Here is a 22,182-nt window from a genome sequence, read left to right on the forward strand (position 1 = left end):
CTTGTTTTCCAGCCATGAGAAGAAAGAGAGAGGAAAAGTAATGACACACACCTTTTCTCTTTTAGGGAGTTGCCAGGTAACTTCTACTAACATCACACTGGCCAAACTTAGTCGTGTGGCCACACCTCTCTGTGAGGGAAGCTGAGAAATGTAATCCTTGGCTAGATAGCCACGTGTCCAACCAAAAGTTCTTCATTATCTAAAAAGCAGATCGTAGGTTTTTGAGAAAAACCGTTAGTTTCTGCCACAATGAGGAAGCTGGGATTTTAGAACTGGACGTGAAGTATAAAGAAATGGGTTGGAATACTACCTGAGCCTCAGTTTCATAATTTGTAAAATGGGCTGATAATACTTGCCTTGCTTTTTCCTTCGCTCATAAAGTTGTTGTAAGGATTGGGTGAGATAGTGTGTTCTAAGAACTTTGTGCGTTATCAACTTCTGAACAAAGTGTAAGGCATGATAACTAAGTTGGGAGGGAGGGTCAGGACAGCCCAGGCAAGAGAGGCAAATCTATTGACATGGGGAATGTACAGAACAATATACACGTAAGGAGGAGAAAGTGATCGTACAAGTCAGACTTCCTCTAAGAGCAATTTGGGTAGTTTTACAAAGAGTAAATCTGACACTATGTGTGTGCTCAATTATTATGACATGTTCCTTCATTTTTAGGAATCAGTGTACACCACTCTTACTTGCTGCCACTTCAGGAGCACTGGACACTATTCAGTACCTATTTTCTCTTGGTGCTAACTGGAGAAAAACAGACATTAAAGGAAATAATATAATTCATTTATCAGTGCTAACCTTTCACACAGAGGTCCTCAAGTATATAATAGAGTTAAATATTCCTGAACTCCCAGTTTGGAAAACTTTGGTAGGTGAGTATAGAACACATAATCTCTTCATAAATAAATAATCTGATTATTACTCAGTTTAATTATTGATACTTACTCTGAAATAAAGCAAATAAAATAATACGTGCATATATTTTAAACATTTAAAAATCATAAAATAAACATTTTTGAGTTAAAACCAGAAATGCAAATCATACTGAACCATTTTTGTGTGTGCAAAAGTAGTTTTATTTCTAAATTAAAATAAAAGAATAATAGGCCAAAGAGACTATATTTTACACAATTATACTTATTTTTATTTTTCAACTTTCTCCAAAAGGATATTAAAATTATTTTTTCCCGAGGAAGATTAGACCTGAGCTAATATCTGCCAATCCTCGTCTTTTTGCTGAGGAAGACTGGCCCTGAACTAACGTCCGTGTCCATCTTCCTCTAGTTTATATGTGGGACGCCTACCACAGCATGGCTTGCTAAGCAGTGCCATGTCCACACCCGGGATCTGATCCAGTGAACCCTGGGCCGCCAAAGCAGAACGTGCACTTAACTGCTGCGCCACTGGGCTGGCCCCAGGAAATTAAAATCTAAGTGGAAAAGACTGTGTCCAATTTACTCCTCACCTCCTAATTTTAGAGATAGATCCAGCAACATCTTTCCTAGTATTTTGATAAATCTTTTGTGAAAAATTCTGTTCAAGATTTTTTTCCGAATTTGTGTTAAATCTAGTCAGATATATGGTAAAGGTAAGGGTTACTAGGCCAATTGAATGGACACATCTAATTTTGCTCCCTTCCAAGACCACACTAAAATTACATGGAGATTAAATAATAATAACACCAGCAGCAAACAAGCATTCAAGAGAAAACAGGAAAGGATGCAACAGCAATAAAATATTGGAAATAGATAGGCAAGTCTTAGGATTTAACAGACCGGAGAAATCATTGCAAGCTAACAGTGAGAAAGCTGAGAACCTCTCAGACTCACTCCATAAATCTTCAACAGGCTCAAACACTGGCTGTACCGGTCAGGAGTGCTCTCTGCAGAGGCTCACTTAGGAAAGACCTGAAGATGCTAATGGGGGAATTCTCCCCAACAAACCGGATACTGGGAGTCTGACCCAAGAGAAGAGCAAAGGGAATTTCAAAGATGGTAGATAGCAAAGGGAAATCTCAGAATGGAAATTGTGTGTCCAGACCAAAGAGAAAATGTAGGAGGAATTACCAATAGGTACAAAGAAACCTAAGCAGATGAAATAAAATAAGGAAATTCTTACCTCCAGGAAAAACAAAAGTAAGAAAGGAGACACAGCTGTAGTAGGCTACAGTGCTTAGCAGTGAGTAATATCTGTGTAGGCTTTGTAATTAAGTATTGGATATTCACTTGACTAAAACCTATATATATGGGGAAGGGGAAGCAGAGAAAATAGCAGAGCAGTGTTAAAAGAGCTAGTTTCTCATTTACCACAACGTGAAGTCAATTGATGATGTCTAAAAGTGATATAGCAAAAGATAACAGTGTATATAAATATTTAGAAATATGGAGATATGTAAATCACAGAAGGTCTAGCGAAAGAGTCCAAAGTGATTATATCTGGAGAGATGAACTCAGAAGAGTGGAGAGGATGGGGCAAAGAACCACTATATTTTGCTACAGGCCTTTTAGTAACACTTAACTCTGAATCATGAGCATGTGTTAACTTAATGAAATAAAAACTAAAGCAGAAAATGCAAGAAATTGGAGAACGAGAACTGATATTTTCCCCAACAACTCATTTTAGGATGGGATAAGATATATGTAAGATTTTCAATCCCATTCTACTGATTCAAGTCTGAATAACTGGTTTCAAAACTGGCTCAGTAACTGATTTTGCAATTTACTGGGTACTGGGAACACATTCCATGTATATCAGCCCCAAAAGATATTGGAAGGTGTGTTCAAGGTCTATTTGTGTGCATACATATCATTATATCTTAGTCTTTTTAGGAGGAACTAAGAAGACCATCCTGTTACTTTTAATAGAGTAACACATTTGAAATACCTTTCTAGTAGGCAGCTCTGCCCTCCAGTGGGAATAGCCTAATGGCACAAAAAATTCCTGACAGCCACTCCTTCCCACAGCCATTGTTGGGAAGTCCTGATAATGACACAAACACAACAATGACCAGTGAGCATCTGGCCACTGCTTCTTTGCTCCCTCCTCACACTGCTAATTTCCCCTATTGGTAAAAGAAGAATTAGAGTTTATTAGAAGTTCACAGGATTATCTCTTGGAGTGGAAGCTCAGTTTTAGAAGAGAGTGCCATGGAGTGATCTAGCCAAGGTTGGAGTTAGACCCAGATTGGTTATTACAGAGACTGGGTGAAAAAAGATGAGGAAAGAATACTTCTACATGGTTTTTCTTGCACCATAGACATTGTTTAGAAGCAGGTGTATTTGTATTATCTCCTGACTAGAGTGTAAGTTCATTCAAGATTTTTAAAAACATATCTTCTTCATGCTCAGGAAATGTATAAATCCTCATATATGATTTAATGGATATTGAATTTTTATTGACAATAACGAGGTTTACTTTGCCATCCTTGAAAACTCATATTCAAATTTTATTCAACAACTGATTTCAGGCAAGAGAGAGGTGTACTATTTTCCAAGTGAATTTGAACCATGTGACCAGCTGATCTAAGTCATTCAGACCAAAGATAAAGAATTTCAGGATTTTTCGTACTCATTATATAGATTCTAAACCTCCAAGATCATGGGTGTATGTAATCTGTTCAAGCCCCTCACATGCACAGAGGGGAATTTAATGAATGTGGTTGGTGGTGAAGGTGGTGATTCAACTCATGGCTTCATTTGGCCTGTACAGAAAAAGCAGCAATCATTCCATTCCCTCCTATGAAATTACAACATGTATTTTTCTGTTGGATACTTACCAGAAATGTTGCAGTGCGAAAGCTATAAACGAAGGATGATGGCCGTCATGTCCTTAGAAGTAATTTGCTTAGCAAGTGATGGATACTGGAAACATATTTTGGATGCTGGTGATGTAAAATCTATTAACTATCTTTTGCTTATGATATTTTATAGAGAGCTATATTATGTTCAGTCATACACTTTAAATGTATTTTTAATTGTGAAGGAAACTTCCTAGTTGATTTAAAATTTCTAGTTTTCTTTTTTCTAAGATCACTTTCTTTACCTGTCAATCTTATATTTTATTTTTCATATGAAAGCTGCATATCAAAAGACTATATAAATTCCATTTCTATAAAAGTTTTCAAACTAAAATATGCTATTAAATTACTTTGCCATACTACCTCTTATATTTACTTTCACTTAGAAATTACCTCTATTCCGTATTCACACAATTTAATTTATTAACAATAACAGTTACCGTGTCAGGCCTGGGTTTGTAACTAGCTCTGCATTTAGAACTTAGGCTAATTGCTTACCCTCTCTAAGCCTAATTTCCTCATTAATAAAATGGTTCCTACCTCATAGCATTGTTTTGAGAACAGCACTGTCCAATATAACTTTCTGAAATGATGGAAATGTCCTATATGCACTGTCCATTATGGCAGCCTCTACTCTAATGTAAATATTGGGCACATATGAGGTGCTTCATAAGAGATTCATTCATTCATTTGTTGAATGAGTAAATGAATGAATGAAAAATTATTATAGGTAGCCCCCTAATGTGTTCCCTAAAACGTGTACAAAAAGCTCTGTGTCCAAAAAGTGAACCACAGATAAATAAGTCACAAGGGAGTTTCATTTCAGGTAGCTACATACATACATATATACATGTGTACATACATACAGCCCTAATTATACACACTATATTTTCCAGTGTTTTGTGTGTGTTCTATAATGTGCTCTTTTCTTTTACATTGAACTGATGTAAGTGTAACAGCGTCCAACTGAAGCCAGATTTTCTATTTTTACCATGCCCAGTGATTTCCATCTTTGACCAGTTGTAATTAATGAGGCAAAGGTTGCTTTTTACCAGATTCAGCACTTTATTTTTTTTATTATTATTATTTTTTTAAAGATTTTATTTTTTCCTTTTTCTCCCCAAAGCCCCTCTGGTACATAGTTGTATATTCTCCGTTGTGGGTCCTTCTAGTTGTGGCATGTGGGACACTGCCTCAGCATGGTGTGATGAGCAGTGCTATGTCCGCATCCAGGATCCGAACCAACGAAACACTGGGCCGCCTGCAGCAGAGAGCGCGAACTTAACCACTCGGCCACGGGGCCAGCCCCCTCAGCACTTTATTTTTAAGTTGCTTATTTAAAATATGGGTAAAATATAATAAAATACTCAAATAATTACACAAAGAATGCCACACAAATTTGATGCAATAACCAAAACTGAACTCTACTATATAGTCGCTCAAAGAATTTATTTTTCAGTTATCTTTAGCCAAAATTCAGTGTTTAAAGGTAGCTTTCATAGGTTACCAATATGAAATGTATGACTGTGTGCTGTGTGAAAATCAAATGTGTGAACAATGAGAGCTGCCTCTACTGTAGACAAGACAGAAAAGTGCATTCATGTAGTTTCAAATGATAATTCTATAAATATTTTATAGAATCATTTGCTAATTGTTTATATGGCAATGCCCATGAGCATTATGTAAATCTTACCATGATAAATTGACTACAAATGGTTACAAATAATTCATGCTTTTTCTTGATCTCTTCATTGCAGGCTCCATTCCTGCCTTAATCAGTCTATTAAAAGGTTCCAAAATAAAATTACAGTGCAAAACAGTTGGGTTATTGAGTAATATCTCCATCCACACAAGTGTAGTGCGTGCTATAGTAGATGCAGGAGGCATTCCAGCTCTGATCAACCTGCTGGTTTCTGATGAACCTGAACTACACTCTCGCTGTGCTGTCATCCTATATGATATTGCTCAACTTGAAAACAAGGATGTTATTGCCAAATATGTAAGTTCTTTTCATAGAACATCATTTTGACTGACAGACATTCCCCTTATATAGAAGCTAGAAAGAGACATACTCATGTTATTATGCAGTGGCAAAACTCTCAGGGAAGAACTCCAATCTCAATGAGGATGGTGAAGAGGAAACCTGCCACAATCCCATGAGTACCAAAAGTAAACAAGAGCAAGACAGTACAGAGCAAGCACAGCGAAGGGCATGAGCTTCTGCAGAGTTGTCCAGTTCCCTGTCTGCAAGTCTCACAAGGGGACACGGTGGACCCAGATGGATGCTACCTGCACACTGGGTTTGTGTCACATCTGAAGAACCTTGAGCTTAAGAAACCTATCACTTTGGTAGTGACCAGTAAGCGAGCCTGTTCTTTGTATGGAGGGAGACATAACCACACCTTTCAAAACTGCTAGCTACATAAAAATCCTGAGGAATGGCCCAGGTGAAAGAGCTGTTACAATCTTGATACACTCACAATACAGGTAGGAGTGCAAGAGGCCCAGGGAGGACTGTTTCTCAACAAAAGTACCCGGGATGACACGGAAGGCAGGCCAAGTGCCTACTTAGCTCTAGAGGATGTGGTTGCTTCTTGCTGTTTATGAGAAGATATTACAAGAAACACTACCATTTTGGCTATTTCCATTCTGGCTGGGAAATGTCTAATTGTGTACCAGAAAGAATTAGAAGAAAATTATTTTTTGTGAACACTAAGCAATCTTTGCAATGCTATATTTCCTTACATAAAATCCATCTTATTATGTCTGCTAATGTTTTATTTAAGATCTTCTAATATCTATTTATAAGTAAGATTACTTTTATAGTTTTATTCAGGTGATACGTCTTCATTATGGATTGAGTCATTTAGCACTATAAAATGTACCCTTTTTTTAATTTTCGAGGAAGATTAGCCCTGAGCTAACATCTGCCGCCAATCCTCCTCTTTTTGCTGAGGAAGACTGGCCCTGAGCTAAGATCTGTGCCCATCTTCCTCTATTTTACATGTGGGATGCCTACCACAACATGGCTTGCCAAGCAGTGCCATGTCCGCACCTGGGATCCATGTGCACACCTGGGACCCGAACCGGCGAACCCGGGGCCACCAAAGTGGAAGGTGCAAACTTAACCGCTGTGCTACCGGCTGGCCCCTAAAATGTACCCTTTTTGTCAAGTGTAATACATGTGCCCTGAATTCCAGCTTGTCCAAAATTATGTTTGTGATCTGTTTCTTTTATGCTCTCATGTTTAATTTGGCTTTGCCCATCCTTTTCTTTTTAACTTTTCTGAGTCATTTTATTTCTTGTTGGTTGATTTGGTATCAACCATTTGGAAAATATATTAGAAATATAGACACCTCCAGACCCACTTCCCTAGTTAGTCAGTTAGTCTAATTCATTTAGATCTTATAATCTGTAATGATTCTGATAATTACCCAGAGTTAGGATAAATTTGTCCCTTGTATACAGTATATTTAAGTTTTGCTTTGTCATTCACTTTTTATTGAATATAGCTGATTTACATTTATTGATGTGACATGTTTCATCTTAGTTCTGTCATTTTTTCTTGTTGTTGTTTTGATCTTTTACTCTTTGATCAGTGTTTTCTTTCTCTTTTTTTTCTTTCTCTTTAAAGTCTGGGACTTAGACATCAATGTTACTTACCTATTTTTCCTGAGACTTGGTGTAACTTTTCAACATGCAAATTCATCTTCTTTTATTTTTGGAATGTTTTCTTGAATTCTATCTTTAAATATGTTTTTTCTCTAGTATTCTTTCAGTTCATTCATACAAGTACTTTGTGAGAGTTTACCATATGGCAGATGCTATTCTAGATGCTGGGGTTATAGCAGTGAACAAAACAGCCCAAATCCCAGCCCTCGTGGAGCTTTTATTCTAGTCAGGGATAACAAGACAATAAACAAGGCAAATAAGCCAAGTATATAGTATGTTAGATGAGAATAGGTGTTAAGGAGGAAAATAAAGCAGGAAGAGGGGAGGGGGGAGCTTGGTGAAAAATACTTCACTAAGAAGTTGGCATTTGAGTACAGACCTAAAGTAGATGAGGGAGTGTGCCATGTTTTTCTGTTGGGAAGAAGTAGGCAGAAGAAATGAAGTGAATGAAAGTAAAAAAAGTAAATGAAGTGGGAATGTGCCTGGCATGTTCAAGGAATAGCAAGAAAGCAAAAGTAGCTGAGAGGAGAGAAATAGGAGACACTTCTAGCTGGGTAATGGTGGACCACATCATGTAGGGCCATGTGGGCAATTGTTAGACACCCTGGCTTTTACTCTGAGTATGTTAAGCCATTGAATGATTTTGTTCTGGGAAGTTCCATGAAGAAATTTACATCACTCTATTTTCTGTGTTGCAAGGGTGGATGCAGCAAGACTAATTAAGAAGCTAATGCAGTAATCCAAGTGACCGATAATGGTGTCTTGAAATGGGGTGGTAATAGTGGAAATGGTGAGAAGTCATCATATTCTGTATTATTTTTTGAAAATTGAGTCACCAGGATCTGTGGGAAAGTTGAAAGATCTGGAGGGAGCTCAAAAGAGACTAAGAAAGAATGGCCAGTGAGGTAAGAGGAAATCTGAAGAATCTGTTATCCTGTCAGCCTAATGAAGAAAGTGTTTCAAAGAGGAGAGAATGGTCAATAGTGTCATATGCCCTTGTAAGACCAAAGTCAAAAATTGGCCATTGAATTTATTGATTACTGAATTAACTGACCACATCTCTTTGGGAACACCAATTATTTGTGTATCGTATCACCTTTTCTTGCCTTATATAGCTATCATTTTTCTCTCTAGTCCATTTCTACTCATTGTTTCATTTTATTTCATTTTTTCTCAATCCTGTCCTCCTTGTTCCTTGCTATGTTTTTTAGCATTGTTTCTTTTTGTGTGGATTACAATTTGGCTTTTCTTTCTCTCCATATCTTTCCTGAGCTTTTCCAGCAAGTGTTTCATCTCCCCTTGTCTCAAAAAATCTTCCTTGAGCACTGGTGTCTCTCATGTGCACTTTTGTTTTATAGAGGTGATAGCTTCATTAATTTTTTCATTGATAATAATATACCACTCTCGCTTACAATTTTCTTCTACTTTGCCACAATGTTTTTTGGATGAGCATTCTCCATCTGTCAAAAGCTTTTCCTTTTTTTCCTTATAATATGTTCGGATAGATCCTGCTCTAGTTCCTTTTAGACCATTATCCATCTTTGAATTAGGTGAGTTCTTTCTGGTCCAGCTATTTGCAGGAAGTGTATGTGGGAAAAGGCCCAGACCCATGTTCTAGGCTAGCAAGAATATGACTTATGCCACAGGGTTGTCTGCAGGGGTCCTTTCAGCTGTACTTTTCCCTAGCCAGCCGAGACTGGTGCATAGTACCTCACAGTGTAGATTCTGTTTCCTCCACAACATGAAGTCCATCTCTTCCTTTTTACCTCTCAAATAGACTACTCCTTCCAAACATATCTTGTTGGTATGATTCCTTATTCATCTTTGCCTTCCTTAATTTTTTAAATTTATGCCAAATTGGTCCACAAAAGAGTCTGCTGCCGTCCTATTGTTCCAGACAGGGAATTGTGTGTTTGTTTTTCTGCCCCTCAAAGTAGAGCCTCTCATTTTGGAAAACGGTGCTCTGCCAGCATTTCCTGTGGCCAGTGGTCGTGGAAGATCTCTCTCATCCCTGCTGGAAACTCATACACATTTATTACGATTCATCGTTAAAGATGTCTCCTAGCTTCATTGAAAATGTACGTTTCTGCTTCTTATCTTCCTTAATAGTCTCGCATTATTTCTGTTAGTAGGGATAAATGCCATCTTTGCTCCATTTAAAATTTAAAAATTATTTGTTGTTAGTGCCATTAAGTGGATTCTGAGCAGAGTGGAACCCTGCCTGGTCTTTTTGTGCCATCCTCGCACCTTCCGGTGCTATATCAGACAATGCTCTGCTGCTGTTCTTAGGGTTTTCATGGCCAATTTTCTCAGAGTAGGTGACCAGGTCCTTCTTCCTAGTCTGTCTATTCTGGAAGCTCAGCTGAAACCTGTCCGTCATTTGAAATACCGGTGGTATTTGAAATACCGGTGGCATAGCTTTCAGCATCACAGCAACACACAGCCAACACAGTATGACAACCGACAGACAGGTGGTGTGGTTCCCTGACTGGGAAGCAACCCCTGGGGCGCAGTGGTGAGAGAGTCGGATCTTAACCCCTAGACCACTAGAGTTGGCTGGAAATTATATTCACATTTAAAAATAATATTTTGTGTTGCACAAATATAATTAGCAATTACCACTGCAATGTCTACAATGGCAAATATTTCCAAATGGGCATTGTATTCAATTGATCTTACTCAGTTGCTTCACTTTTTAGGCATTTATTAAATGTTACAGTGAACTTGCAGCTTCAATTTATTTTGGCAGAAAGGAGGTTATTTTAAAATATATTTATAGGGGCTCGCCTGGTGGCACAGCGGTTAAGTTTGCACCTTCCGCTTCTGTGGCCCGGGGTTCGCCAGTTCGGATCCCGGGTGCATACATGGCACTGCTTGGCAAGCCATGCTGTGGTAGGCGTCCCACATATAAAGTAGAGGAAGATGGGCACGGATGTTAGCTCAGGGCCAGTCTTCCTCAGCAAAAAGAGGAGGATTGGAAGTAGATGTTAGCTCAGGGCTAATCTTCCTCAAAAGAAAAAAAAAAAAATATATATATATATATATATTTATAGAATACTTACCTTTATATTAAAGCATAAGATATGCTTCAAGTTATATTAGCTATCATTTAATGTGCCATATCAGTAGACACATTTGTTTGTGGGCATTCATTCTCTCCTAAATAAGCAGATATTTAAAGTAAGAAAGATTATAGACTTGTGTTTCTAAAAAAAAAATTGCACACATCTTAAATAAATTCAATTGTAATTAATTTTTTTGTTTATTTTTAGAATGGGATCCCAGCTCTGATAAATCTCTTACAGTTCAACATAGAAAATGTGTTAGTAAATGTAATGAACTGTATACGGGTATTATGTATAGGAAACAAGGACAATCAAAGGGCAGTGAGAGACCATAAAGGCATCCAATATCTTATCACATTCTTGAGTTCTGATTCAGGTGAGCCTCTATTTCTGTATTATTTCAATGTGACCAGGTATATTAAGTGAAGAAAACACAGGTTTGGACTTGTCCTATATGAATAGATGTCCTGGATTTGTCTTAGAATGGATCTAGACACATGTAATATTACCTAAATATCTGGAACGCTTAAATTTAAACTGCTGGGCTTATAAAAGGAATTGACTCTCATAGTTTTTAAAAGATATTTAAGTAGATATTTTTATAAGTGGAAATATCAGCATGAATAATGAAAATAATGCAGTCAATATGCCCCGGGACTCGAGTAGATGTCTCCTTGTGTGCATAATACACATATTGATCATTGGAAGCTATTTTTCACGTTCCAACAAGGACTTCAGATTAGATATTTGATCTGCTATTAGATATTTGATACCAAAATTCAAGGTCATCAGGTCATTAGGCTAATTATCAGATCCTGAAGTGCCTATCAGTACCAAGAACCCCAGAAGCTCCGAGGTAGTTTCTGCAGCCACTGCAAATGATTTGCTGGATTCTGTAAGAATTATCTCATTCCAGGGAGCATGCACATAACAGTGTAAGCTTCAGATCTATGGTTTTCCCCACATTCGGAGGGATAAAAAAATGGGAGATAAGCTCATCTGTTTTTCTTCCTGCTCAGTTTATCATCTGTCTTTCTATTCCAGTTCTCTAGGAATAAATATGCAATAAATATGTTGGTTAAAATGTAAGACAAGCTTATGGATAAGGGGATTATTTCAGAGCACTTTCTTTTACTATAGAACTTCAAATTTAAGCATCTTCTAAGAACCACTATAATGTAGTAAATCATTTGAAAGTCCTTTCCCTTCTTTACAAATTCCTAAGGTTATCTGCTCTAAGGTTCCCTCCATTATTAACTATGCCCTACTTTATCATTTAAGAGAAGCGTTAGAGAGAGCCAGCTTGTATGCATATTTTAAGCATAGACGTTTTACTTGTTTATAATTGTTGTTTATTTTATTCTTTGTGTTTTATCTCCTTAATCAAAATTTAAAGACAGGGACTAAATTTTCCCTATCGTTTGTCTTCCTCCCAACCTCAGATGCTTGAACAAATCACAAATTATCGAGGCAATTTGAATAAATAAACAATAAATGAATTCATGAATCATTTCTTTTTGGGGCTCTTGCCTTATCTGAAACCTAAATCAAAGTGATTTATCCTATATTGTAATTTATATTATCTTCTCACTCCAAGGAAGACAAAAAACTCAATTTTGAAAAAAAATTTGTTTTTTCTCTCCATTTATAATTTATAAATCCTACACTTACAATTTTAGTGCTTTAACAAAAAAGTCTCTTGAATGTTAGCTGAGTTGTTAAGTGGTACAGGATCACGAAAGCATTTTATTAATTCTAATATCTTCTTAACCATTCTGAACTGCTCTAAGATTTTATGCATTAAGGTAAAATGGCCCCAAAGCAGATTCACGTGCAATTTCTTGAGGCTATAGATTTGTTAACATCTCCTTAGTCTTAACCCCTCTCTCCAGGGGTTCCTCAACCTTTGCCGAGCTGGGATGGTTTTAGGGCTCTGCTTCACCCATCTTTAGCTGCCTGTTTCATAGTCTTCCACAAATGTCTGCGCACATATGCATGTTTCCATTCCTACAGTGCTTCTGACTTCGTCTTTTCTGTGGCACACAATTGTCCTGGTCTGCGTTATTAACAAAGGTTTCTATGATACCACCAGGGAAATTCAAATATTAACAGACAGCATACAGAATGCATTTCAGCTCCAAACCATCTGAGCAAAACTTAAAGAGCCCCCTATCCTTCTGAGAATGATTATTCACACATTTTGCTGCAGAAATGTGTTTTCTCCAGACTCTTTGGGTGTTATATAATATAGCATATCTACTCATTAACTTCTAAAATCTGAAAACTTTGGAATTCTGATCCCAAAAGTTTCAGATAAAGACTACCTCCGTCATTAGGCTTATTCCACCCAACTCTTAAAGTTGGAGTTCCTTGAGCGTCTATCCCAGGTCTGCAGTGTTGTTTTCACACAGCACACTGTCCGTAAGCAATCTCACTAATTCTTGAGAGCTTGTTATGGTTATAATCTGTTCTTCCCAGTTCTCTATCCAAATCCCCGAGCTCTCCTCTGAGCTTTGGGGCTAGTTTGGATTACTGAGGTGCTAAGTAAAGACAGCCCTCTCCCTTTAGAATTTGGATCCATTTGATAAATAGACGCAGAAATCAAATAGAGATCAAAACTTCAGCCTTATTACTGGAAAGCTTGCTTTAAGAAAATGGCAAAAAATGCCAAAAAGAACCTAAGCCATACATTTTCAATGACTCATTCTTCAAACTAAGAAATTATTTAACTCACTATTCCTTTTACGGGAGGAATGAATAAGTTTCCCGAGTGGGAGGTGAGAGTAGGAATTGCTACTTTTTGGACCGATGCAGGAATATGGGGTAAAAGAACGGTTCCTCCAACACTCTTAATTTTGTCAACCTATCGTGCTTCACAGCGTTCCAAGTATTACTAGAGTGATCTATCTAAAATGCAAAGTTGGTCATATCTTCCCCTCCTTTAAATTATTCAGTGGCTCCTTATCACCCAAGATAACATCCAGATTTCTAGCATTGCCTATAAGCCCTTCTAACCTTCCTACTGCAAAAGGAAATGACCTGCCTATCACTTCCTTCCTCTCTTATTTTACTCTCAAGTAATATTGAACTTATTGCTATTTTCTATTTCTGGCCTTTGAGCTTGCTCCACAAGGTTAAGAACTTTATATTGTTGGTTGGCCACTGTCTCTTAGTGCCTAGGACAGTGCCTGGCATGTAGTAGCTACTCAATAAAATATTTGCTGAATAAATAAATAATTGAATGAGGAAAATATTCACAATAAATAATTAATATATTTGATATAAAGTAGGTATATAGATTGATATGAACAGTAAGGCCTTAATAGATAGTTAATCTGAATAGATAGTCTATGAAAGAACAAATGCTAGATTTAGAGAGTCTGGCTGCTTGAATCTAAAAACACCTTTTTTAGCCAGCCCTGATGGCCTAGCGGTCGAAATTCGGCTTGCTCTGCTTCAGTTGCTTGGGTTTGGTTCCTGGGCACAGAACAACACCACTTGTCTGTCAGTGGCCGTGCTGTGGCGGCGGCTCACGTAGAAGAAGCAGAAGGACTTCCAACTATAAACAGCTATGTCCTGGGCCTTTGATGGGGGAGGGGGAAGGAAGGAAGGGGGAAAAAAAAGGAGGGAGATTGGCAACAGATGTTAGCTTAGGGCAAATCTTCCCTGCAAAAAAATAAAAATAAAATAAAAGCACCTTTCTTTTATAGTTTTGACTTTTGGAAACATATTGCTGTCTTACATTTTAAAAAAAACATTAATTCTACAAGGCCACAAGGGGGCAACTAAAATTAAAAACAAACAGAAACAAATGAACCCAATTGTATTTAAATGAAGTAGATAACTAGATTTGAAAAAAAAAAAGAAAAAAATACAAATATCTTTTGAACACAGTGCTTTTCTATATTTCCTCAGTCTAGGGGAGAAAAAAACCCTGCAAGCATATCTTGAATCTTGAATTCTTCTTATTAGATTTGTATTTCATACTGATATGAGTGAAATAGCTCTGAACCTGTATTATAACAAATGAAATGTTATGAACAAATGAATAATGTGTTGATACTATTGGGTTCTCACTGTGAAAATGTACAGAATGTGGGAAGGTAATAAAGAATCCTGTGGGGTTGGACTGGAATTGGAAAATTGGAAATCTATGTTTTCCTAGACTTGTCTGCTAAGAGAGTCTAAAGCAGTCATACTCCAGAAGCAATGAACACACTTAGTACCCAAATCTTGATTTCTAAATACCATTCCTCATTAAAAGAAACCAGAGCTTCTTGGAGAAATGATTGATTCCAGGGCTGGGGCAGAGCAGGTATGTGGTGAGTCTGAAACATTGTATTATGACAGAAATTAAGAAAATGCTAAAAAAAAAAAAAAAGCAACTCTGATGGAGGTATATCTAAAGGACACATGGGCCAACTTGAAGGACTCCACTGGCCCTTCAAGTTGCACAGTCTTGGACACTGGCCAAATCTTGGGCAATTTGAGTATCAATACAAATAAGGAAATTAATGGATTGTCACTCATTGAATAAAACAGAAATCCAAGAGCTCATATGGATAATTAGATAAACAAGAAAATAAATAGGAAAGTAGGGAGAGCTCTTCTTTATAGTAGAACGCCACCTGACAAATGTGAAGGGAGTGGTAGATTTGGAAAATTGATATTTTGCAAATATCCTAGTAAAGATTGGTTTGAGCAAAAATTGTTAATTGTTGCTATATCTTAGAGGCGTTCTCTGACTTATTTTTGTAACTTTTCTGTAAGTTTTAAAGAGAACAAATGCAGCTGGTTAATAAGCATATATGATAATGTTCAGACTTGCCAGCAATCCAAAATACAAAATAAAATGGCACCATTTTTTGCCTATCAAATTAGTAAAATTTATTTATATATTTATTATTAATGATAATATTTATACTTGAAAAGATACAGTAACATTGATACTCTCATACTCTGATTATGGAAGGGTAATATGCTATTATCAGTTTTGGAAAGCAATCTACTGAAATGTATTAAGTTATTACAGTAACCCCTAGGACTCTATACTAAGGGAAAAAGAATACAGACAGGAAGGAATGCCTTATGTGCCAAGATTTCTCCTAAGCATTGTTTAAAATAGTGAAAAGTTGAGAAACAACATATATTTTTAAAAATGTGAATGGCTAAGGAAATGTGGTACACCATTAATGGAATATTTAGGAGACAGTGATGTTCATAAAACATGGGAAAGTGTTTTACTGGTAAATTGAAACACAGGATATTGTGTTTATAGTACAACTATACTAAATATGTCTATGACACTATCTAAATCTATAGTCATAAAAAATAGTGTGTGAGATTAAATGAAATGTTTGTGTTTGAGTGGTGAGAATCTGGACAGTTTTATTTATTTTTTCTATATTTTCTAAATTTTCTATAAACTCCATAAATTTGATTTTATAATATGGGAGACTAGTGATAATAGTCTTTTTAGAGATTTATTTAACTGGTTCTTGAATTCATTTGAAGACATGTTGAAGGCTGTATCTTCCGCTACAATTGCTGAGGTTGCACGTGACAATAAGGATGTTCAGAATGCTATGGCTATGGAAGGAGCCATCCCTCCTCTGGTGGCTCTCTTCCAAGGGAAACAACTTTGTGTCCAAGTGAAGGGTGCGATGGCTGTGGAATCACTGGCAAGTCACAATCCTTCTATACAGAGAGCATTTCTGGAAAAATCGTTAAGTAAATATCTTTTAAAACTCCTCAAGGTAGGAATTTTATGTTTACTTGTCATTATTCTTAGATCAAATATTCAATATTGAATTTAGTTAAGTGAAAAGAAAGCTAAACCAATTCTAGAATAAACATTTTGTAAAACACGCATTCCTACAGTGTTCACTAAATGCTCATTGAATGAATGGAATATATTTCTTCAATAGGCGTTTCAAATAGATGTGAAGGAACAAGGAGCTGTAGCACTTTGGGCATTGGCAGGACAAACACTGAAACAACAAAAGTATATGGCAGAACAGATTGGGTACAACTTTATAATAAATATGCTTTTGTCACCATCAGCGAAAATGCAGTATGTTGGTAAGTTATTTTCTATGCATAAATCTGCATAATATAGAAAGGGCATTGGAGTATCAGACGTGTTTCTTGCTTTTCTTTACCAGGAGGTGAAGCAGTCATAGCTCTAAGTAAGGACAGCAGGATGCATCAAAATCAAATATGTGAAGGGAATGGAATTTCACCATTGGTTCGCTTACTAAGGATTAGTAAGATAGCTGAAGGCACACTTCTGAGTGTCATCAGAGCAGTGGGATCCATTTGTATTGGTTTGTAAATTTATTCTCAATTTTTAAAATATTGATAAGATATTTCTCTTCCCCTCTATCCCCACTGTTAGAGCCCTAAACCATATTTAATCTATAAAAGGCTATTATATATATTTTTTATTTCTCCAAGATCTGAATGGGTAAAAGTGGTGTAATTAAGAATTTTATAGCGGTCTTGCTCTTGAACTCTGGTTAGAAAGGGAAATGAGGACAGTGAACCTTGGCTATTTTTACTTAAAATCTCATTTTTTAAGTTTCAGAGAAAAATATTTCTTCTTTTGAACCTCAAGAATGATATGTTTTTGAACATACAGAAGATTTTCTAATGCTGGGGTACATTTTTTTTTTTTTTAAAGATTGGCACCTGGGCTAACAACTGTTGCCAATCTTCCTCTTTTTTTTTTTTTAAGGATTGGCACCTGGGCTAACAACTGTTGCCGATCTTTTCTTTTTTTTTCCTGCTTTATCTCCCCAAACCCCCCCTGTACACAGTTGTATATCTTAGTTGCTGGTCCTTCTAGTTGTGGGATGTGGGACGCTGCCTCAACGTGGCCTGATGAGCAGTGCCATGTCCACGCCCAGGATCCGAACCCTGGGCCGCCGCAGCGGAGCGCACGAACTTAACCACTCGGCCACAGAGCCGGCCCCCATGTTTTAATTCTAGTCTTTCTTTAATCATTCTTTGTTCACAAAGTGACCACTAAGGCTAGTCGTTCCTTTCATGGCAAAGGAATTAACATTTTGGGATATCTGAAAAATGTGGACTTTTCAGTGATTGACCTACCAAAAATAAAAATTTGTGTTCTTTGCTGACCTTCATGAATGTATAGGGCTAATTGTAGACTGCTTCTTATAGACAAGAGAAAAAAAATCTTTATTTCTAGTTCATTGTATTTTCTCAAAAACTAGTCTAGCTGGATAAAGAATGTAGGAATTTGTTCCAAAAAAATTTTTTTCCCTCCTTGCTTGAAAAAGCTACTTTGCAGAAATTCATTAACTGTACCAAGGCAATCAGTCAGATAAAAGAATGTTTCTTTTTTTTAGCCAGATATTACAGTATAAATTATAGATATTTCTAAAATTCTAGTAAATGATAACATATACACAAAGATACCTGATATATATGTATGTACGTGTGTGTATTCAATTTCTTCTCATTAGTTCACTCAAAGCTGTCCACATTTGCTGTAGACAAGGGGTTCTCTGGTAGAATTACAGAACAAAACTCTTGCTTTCAAATTCACCAGCTTAGAATGTTGCACAAACACACACCCCTTCCTTTTTCTTCCTCATCATGTGCATGTTTTCTTCAACTTTCTTGAACATATGAGCATGTTTAAAATAGCTGTTTTAACATCCCTGTCGCTAGCTCCTGCATCTCTGTCATTTCTGGGTCTCTTTCTATTGGTTGATTTTTTTCTGATTATGAATCATATTTTCCTGATTTTTTGCATGCCTAGAATTTTTTAAATGTTGGGGGTTTTTTAGTTTTATTGACATATAATTTACATGTAATTAAATAGTTAAATAAAATAAGCAAGAATAAAATATAAAAAAACATTGAAGGGTACAGTTTGCTGAGTTTTGACATATGTATTCAGCTGTGACACCATAACCAATTAAAAAATGAATATAATCATCACTCCCAAAGGTTTCATTGTGTCCCTTTGTAATCCCTCCCTCTTTGCACGTCTACCCCCAAATAACCACTGATCTGTTTTCTATCACTATAGATTACCTGCATTGTCTAGAATTTTAAGTAAATGGGATTATACCGATGTACTCTTTTTTTCTTCTTTCACTCAGCCTAGTTATTTTGAGATTCATCCATATTATTGTGTGTATCGATAGCTCACTTCTCTTTTAATGCTGAGTAGTATTCCATTGTATGGTGTGATGGTTAATTTTATACCTTATGATATATATACATACATATGTATCCTGTTGGTTCTGTTTCTCGGGAAAACCCTAATAAATATGAATATATATGACTTGTTTATCCATGCGTACACTGCTGGACATTTAGATTGTTTCCAATTTCTTGCTGTTATAAACTTTTATGAACATTTGAGTACAAGTCTTCATATATACCCATGTTTTTATTTCTCCTGGCTAAATACCTATTAGTAGGATTGCTGGGTCATATGGCAGATGTATGTTTAACTTTTAAAGAAAATGCCAGACTATTTTTCAAAGTAGTGTTACCACTTTGTGTTCCTACCAACAGTATAAGAGAGGTCCAGTAGCTTCAGATCCTTGCCAACACTTAGTATTATAATTTTAGCCATTCTAGTGGATGTGTAGTAAATGTCGTTGTAGTTTTAATTTATATTTTCCTAATGATTAATCATCTAGAGTATCTTTCCATGTACTTATTTGTCATTGTATATCTTCTTTGGTAAAATGTCTGTTTGACATTTTGCCCATTTTTTAAATTGCGTTGTCTTATTGAGTTGTAAGCATTCTTTATATATTCTAGGTATAAGTCTTTTGTTAGACATGTGTTTTGCAAATATTTTCTCCTAGTCTATGGTATGTCTTTCCATTTCTGTAACAGGGTCTTTTGAAGAGCAAATGTTTTTAATTTTGATGAAGTTCAATTTATTGATTTTTAATTTTTTTTAGCTTTTTGGTTTTGTGTCCTCTTTAAGAAACTTCTGCCAAATGCCAGATCATCAAGGTTTTCTGTTTTCCTCTATATTTAGATATGTGATCAATTCTGAGTTAATTTTTGCATATGACTGAGATTCTTTTTTTTTTTTTTTTGCATATGGCTATCCAATTACCTCAGCACCATTTATTGAAGAGATTATCTTTTCCTCCATTGAATTACCTAGGTTCTTTTGTGCAAATTAATTGACTAGCTATTTGTGAATCTCTCTCTGGACTCCACTATTCTAGTTACCTATATGTCTATCTTTATGCTATACTCACTGTCTTAATTACTATAGGTTTACAATAAATCTTGAAAGCAGGTAGTATAAGTCCTTCAACCTTACTATTCTTCTTCGAAGCTGTTTTGGCTATTCCAGGTCCTTTGTATTTCCATATTATTTTAAAAATTAGCCTGTCAACTTCTGAAAAATATCTCCTGTTATTTTGATTGGAATTGCATGAAATCTATAAATAAATTTAGGGAGAACAGACATCCCAATAATATCAAGTCTTCCAACCCATAAACATGTTATATCTCTCCACTTATTTAGGTCTTCTTTAATATCTCTCAGCAAAATTTTATAGTTTTCAATATACAATTTTTGCACATATTTTGTCAATTTTATCTTAGGTATTTCATATTTTAAAATCATGCATAAGAAATTTTGATTAAATGCTGGACATTGTGAGTTTTAATTTGACAGATGCTGTTTCTTATTTTCCTTGAAAGAGAGTTAGGCTCTGTTCTGGCAGGCACTCTCCTTGGGATCAACTTGATCCTTTTGCAGTTTGATCCTTCTGCAGTAGCTTTTAAAGTTTGGTAGGACAAGTCTAGGGCAGACTTTACTCTGGAACTAACTTAATCTCACTGTTAAAAAGATGATACCTTTCCGAGGTCTCGATCCTTTGTATAGCCCCTTGTGTTATAAGGTATCTACATTCTGGCCAGTAGGAACACAAACCATCTCTAGCCCTGTGTGGGCTCTGAGAACTGTTCAGCCTACTGCTTGTAGTGGTTCTTTTCCCAACTTAATGGAGTTTCATCCCATTATTAACGTGAAGATTCAGTCAGAGATTTGAAGGTATTTTCCTTATACCACCACCATCATCATTATCGTAAACATTATTATTAAAAACACTCATTTTTTTTGACCCCACCTCTGGCACATTCACCCGTTGAAATCTCCCTACGTATCCTTTTCCCACCTACTCTGAAGTAAGCACTCCTTCTTCGGCACTTCAATTGTACTTTTCTATACCTCTGTTAAAGCACTTATTGCACGGTATTGAAATCGTGTATTTAAATAGTTGCTTCCCCTAGAGAATATAAACTCCTTGAGGGCAGAGATTCTAATTCCTCTTTTTAGCCCTACTTCCTACCTCAGTGCCTGGTGCTTTAGGCATTCAATACCTGTCAGCTGAATGAAGAATATTCATGTAATCAGTGTTTGTGTACATCGCCAGGTAGCCAGCAAGGGAGTAGGGAACAAGGGAAACAAAAGTGTTCTTTGCTCCCACTTTCTTCAAACTTCCCCAGATCAGAAGTAGGTGGCTTCTCTTCATTATTCATAGAGAGGCCCAATCTTGTATTTATATTTAAGTACATAAACCCACTGTACTTATGTTGTGACATTTCTTGGCAATAGAACAGAATTAAACATTAAAATTAAAATTGGTCATACATATCCACTAGAGAGAGATGACAACGTTTCTTCATTGAGATTAGGCCTACAATTTAAAGTAGTACATTATAAAAAGAGACAGTAAGATTATCTTTTTAGTATGTTCATTTAAGGAATCCAGAAATTTTAACCAGGTGATTTGATCTAGTCATTTTTATAAAAATAAAGTTTCTATGGAAAACAATAGAAATTATAAATTTAAGTACTTGCACATAATAATTCTTCAATAAATGATAGCTATTATATTGTTATTCCTCGATAGTCTGGCGTTTCTAATTTCCTTGTTTTGAGACTATTAGAAAACCATTCATACTACTTTTTTTTTTTGAAGATTGGCACCTGAGTGAACATCTGTTGCCAATCTTCTTTTTTTTTCCTTCTTCTTCTTCTTCTTCTTCTTCTCCTCAAAGCCCCCCAGTACATAGTTGTATGTTCTAGTTATAGGTTCTTCTCATTATGCTACGTGGGATGCCACCTCAGCATGGCCTGATGAGTGGTGCCATGTCTGCACCCAGGATCCAAACAGGCCTAAGTGGAGCGTGCGACCTTAACCACTCGGCCATGGGGCCGGCCTCGCATCCATACTTCTAACAGTAAATTTTCCATGTTTATTCACTTTGCCTTTGAAAAATTAATTCAGGTAAAATAGTGTCGATATAGCATTTCCTTTTGCAATTTACTAAGCATATTACGCTTGACACTTTATCAACCAAAAATATCAAAAACAACCAAAAATAACTTTACCATTTCCAAGATGGAAAAAAATATTACCTGATTGACATGTGAATTCTTACAGGTGTTGCCCACACAAGCAATCCCACTAGTCAACAATTTGTTGTAGAGGAAAATGCCTTTCCAGTACTTATTCAACTACTGAGAAATCACCCTTCTCCTAACATTAAGGTATATATAAGGTTTTAAGATTTTGTTCTGATACAGGAAAAACTAACAGAAATATCTTTTTAAGAATAATTGTTTCT

The 22,182-nt window shown here is 36.2% G+C and overlaps 1 protein-coding gene across 1 annotated transcript in view; it reads left to right on the forward strand.

The window, feature by feature from the left end:
- The window catches only part of LOC124238077 (ankyrin and armadillo repeat-containing protein), a 66,093-nt gene that overhangs the window by 29,011 nt on the left and 14,900 nt on the right, over positions 1–22,182 (forward strand). The window contains exons 9-16 of the mRNA XM_046658588.1: positions 670–878; positions 3,785–3,889; positions 5,560–5,801; positions 10,747–10,915; positions 16,054–16,295; positions 16,467–16,620; positions 16,704–16,865; positions 21,999–22,105. Of these exons, the coding sequence (XP_046514544.1) occupies positions 670–878; positions 3,785–3,889; positions 5,560–5,801; positions 10,747–10,915; positions 16,054–16,295; positions 16,467–16,620; positions 16,704–16,865; positions 21,999–22,105 (1,390 nt within the window). The remainder of the gene's footprint in view (positions 1–669; positions 879–3,784; positions 3,890–5,559; positions 5,802–10,746; positions 10,916–16,053; positions 16,296–16,466; positions 16,621–16,703; positions 16,866–21,998; positions 22,106–22,182) is intronic.

Source organism: Equus quagga, chromosome 4, assembly GCF_021613505.1.
Source record: "Equus quagga isolate Etosha38 chromosome 4, UCLA_HA_Equagga_1.0, whole genome shotgun sequence".
NCBI lineage: Eukaryota > Metazoa > Chordata > Mammalia > Perissodactyla > Equidae > Equus > Equus quagga.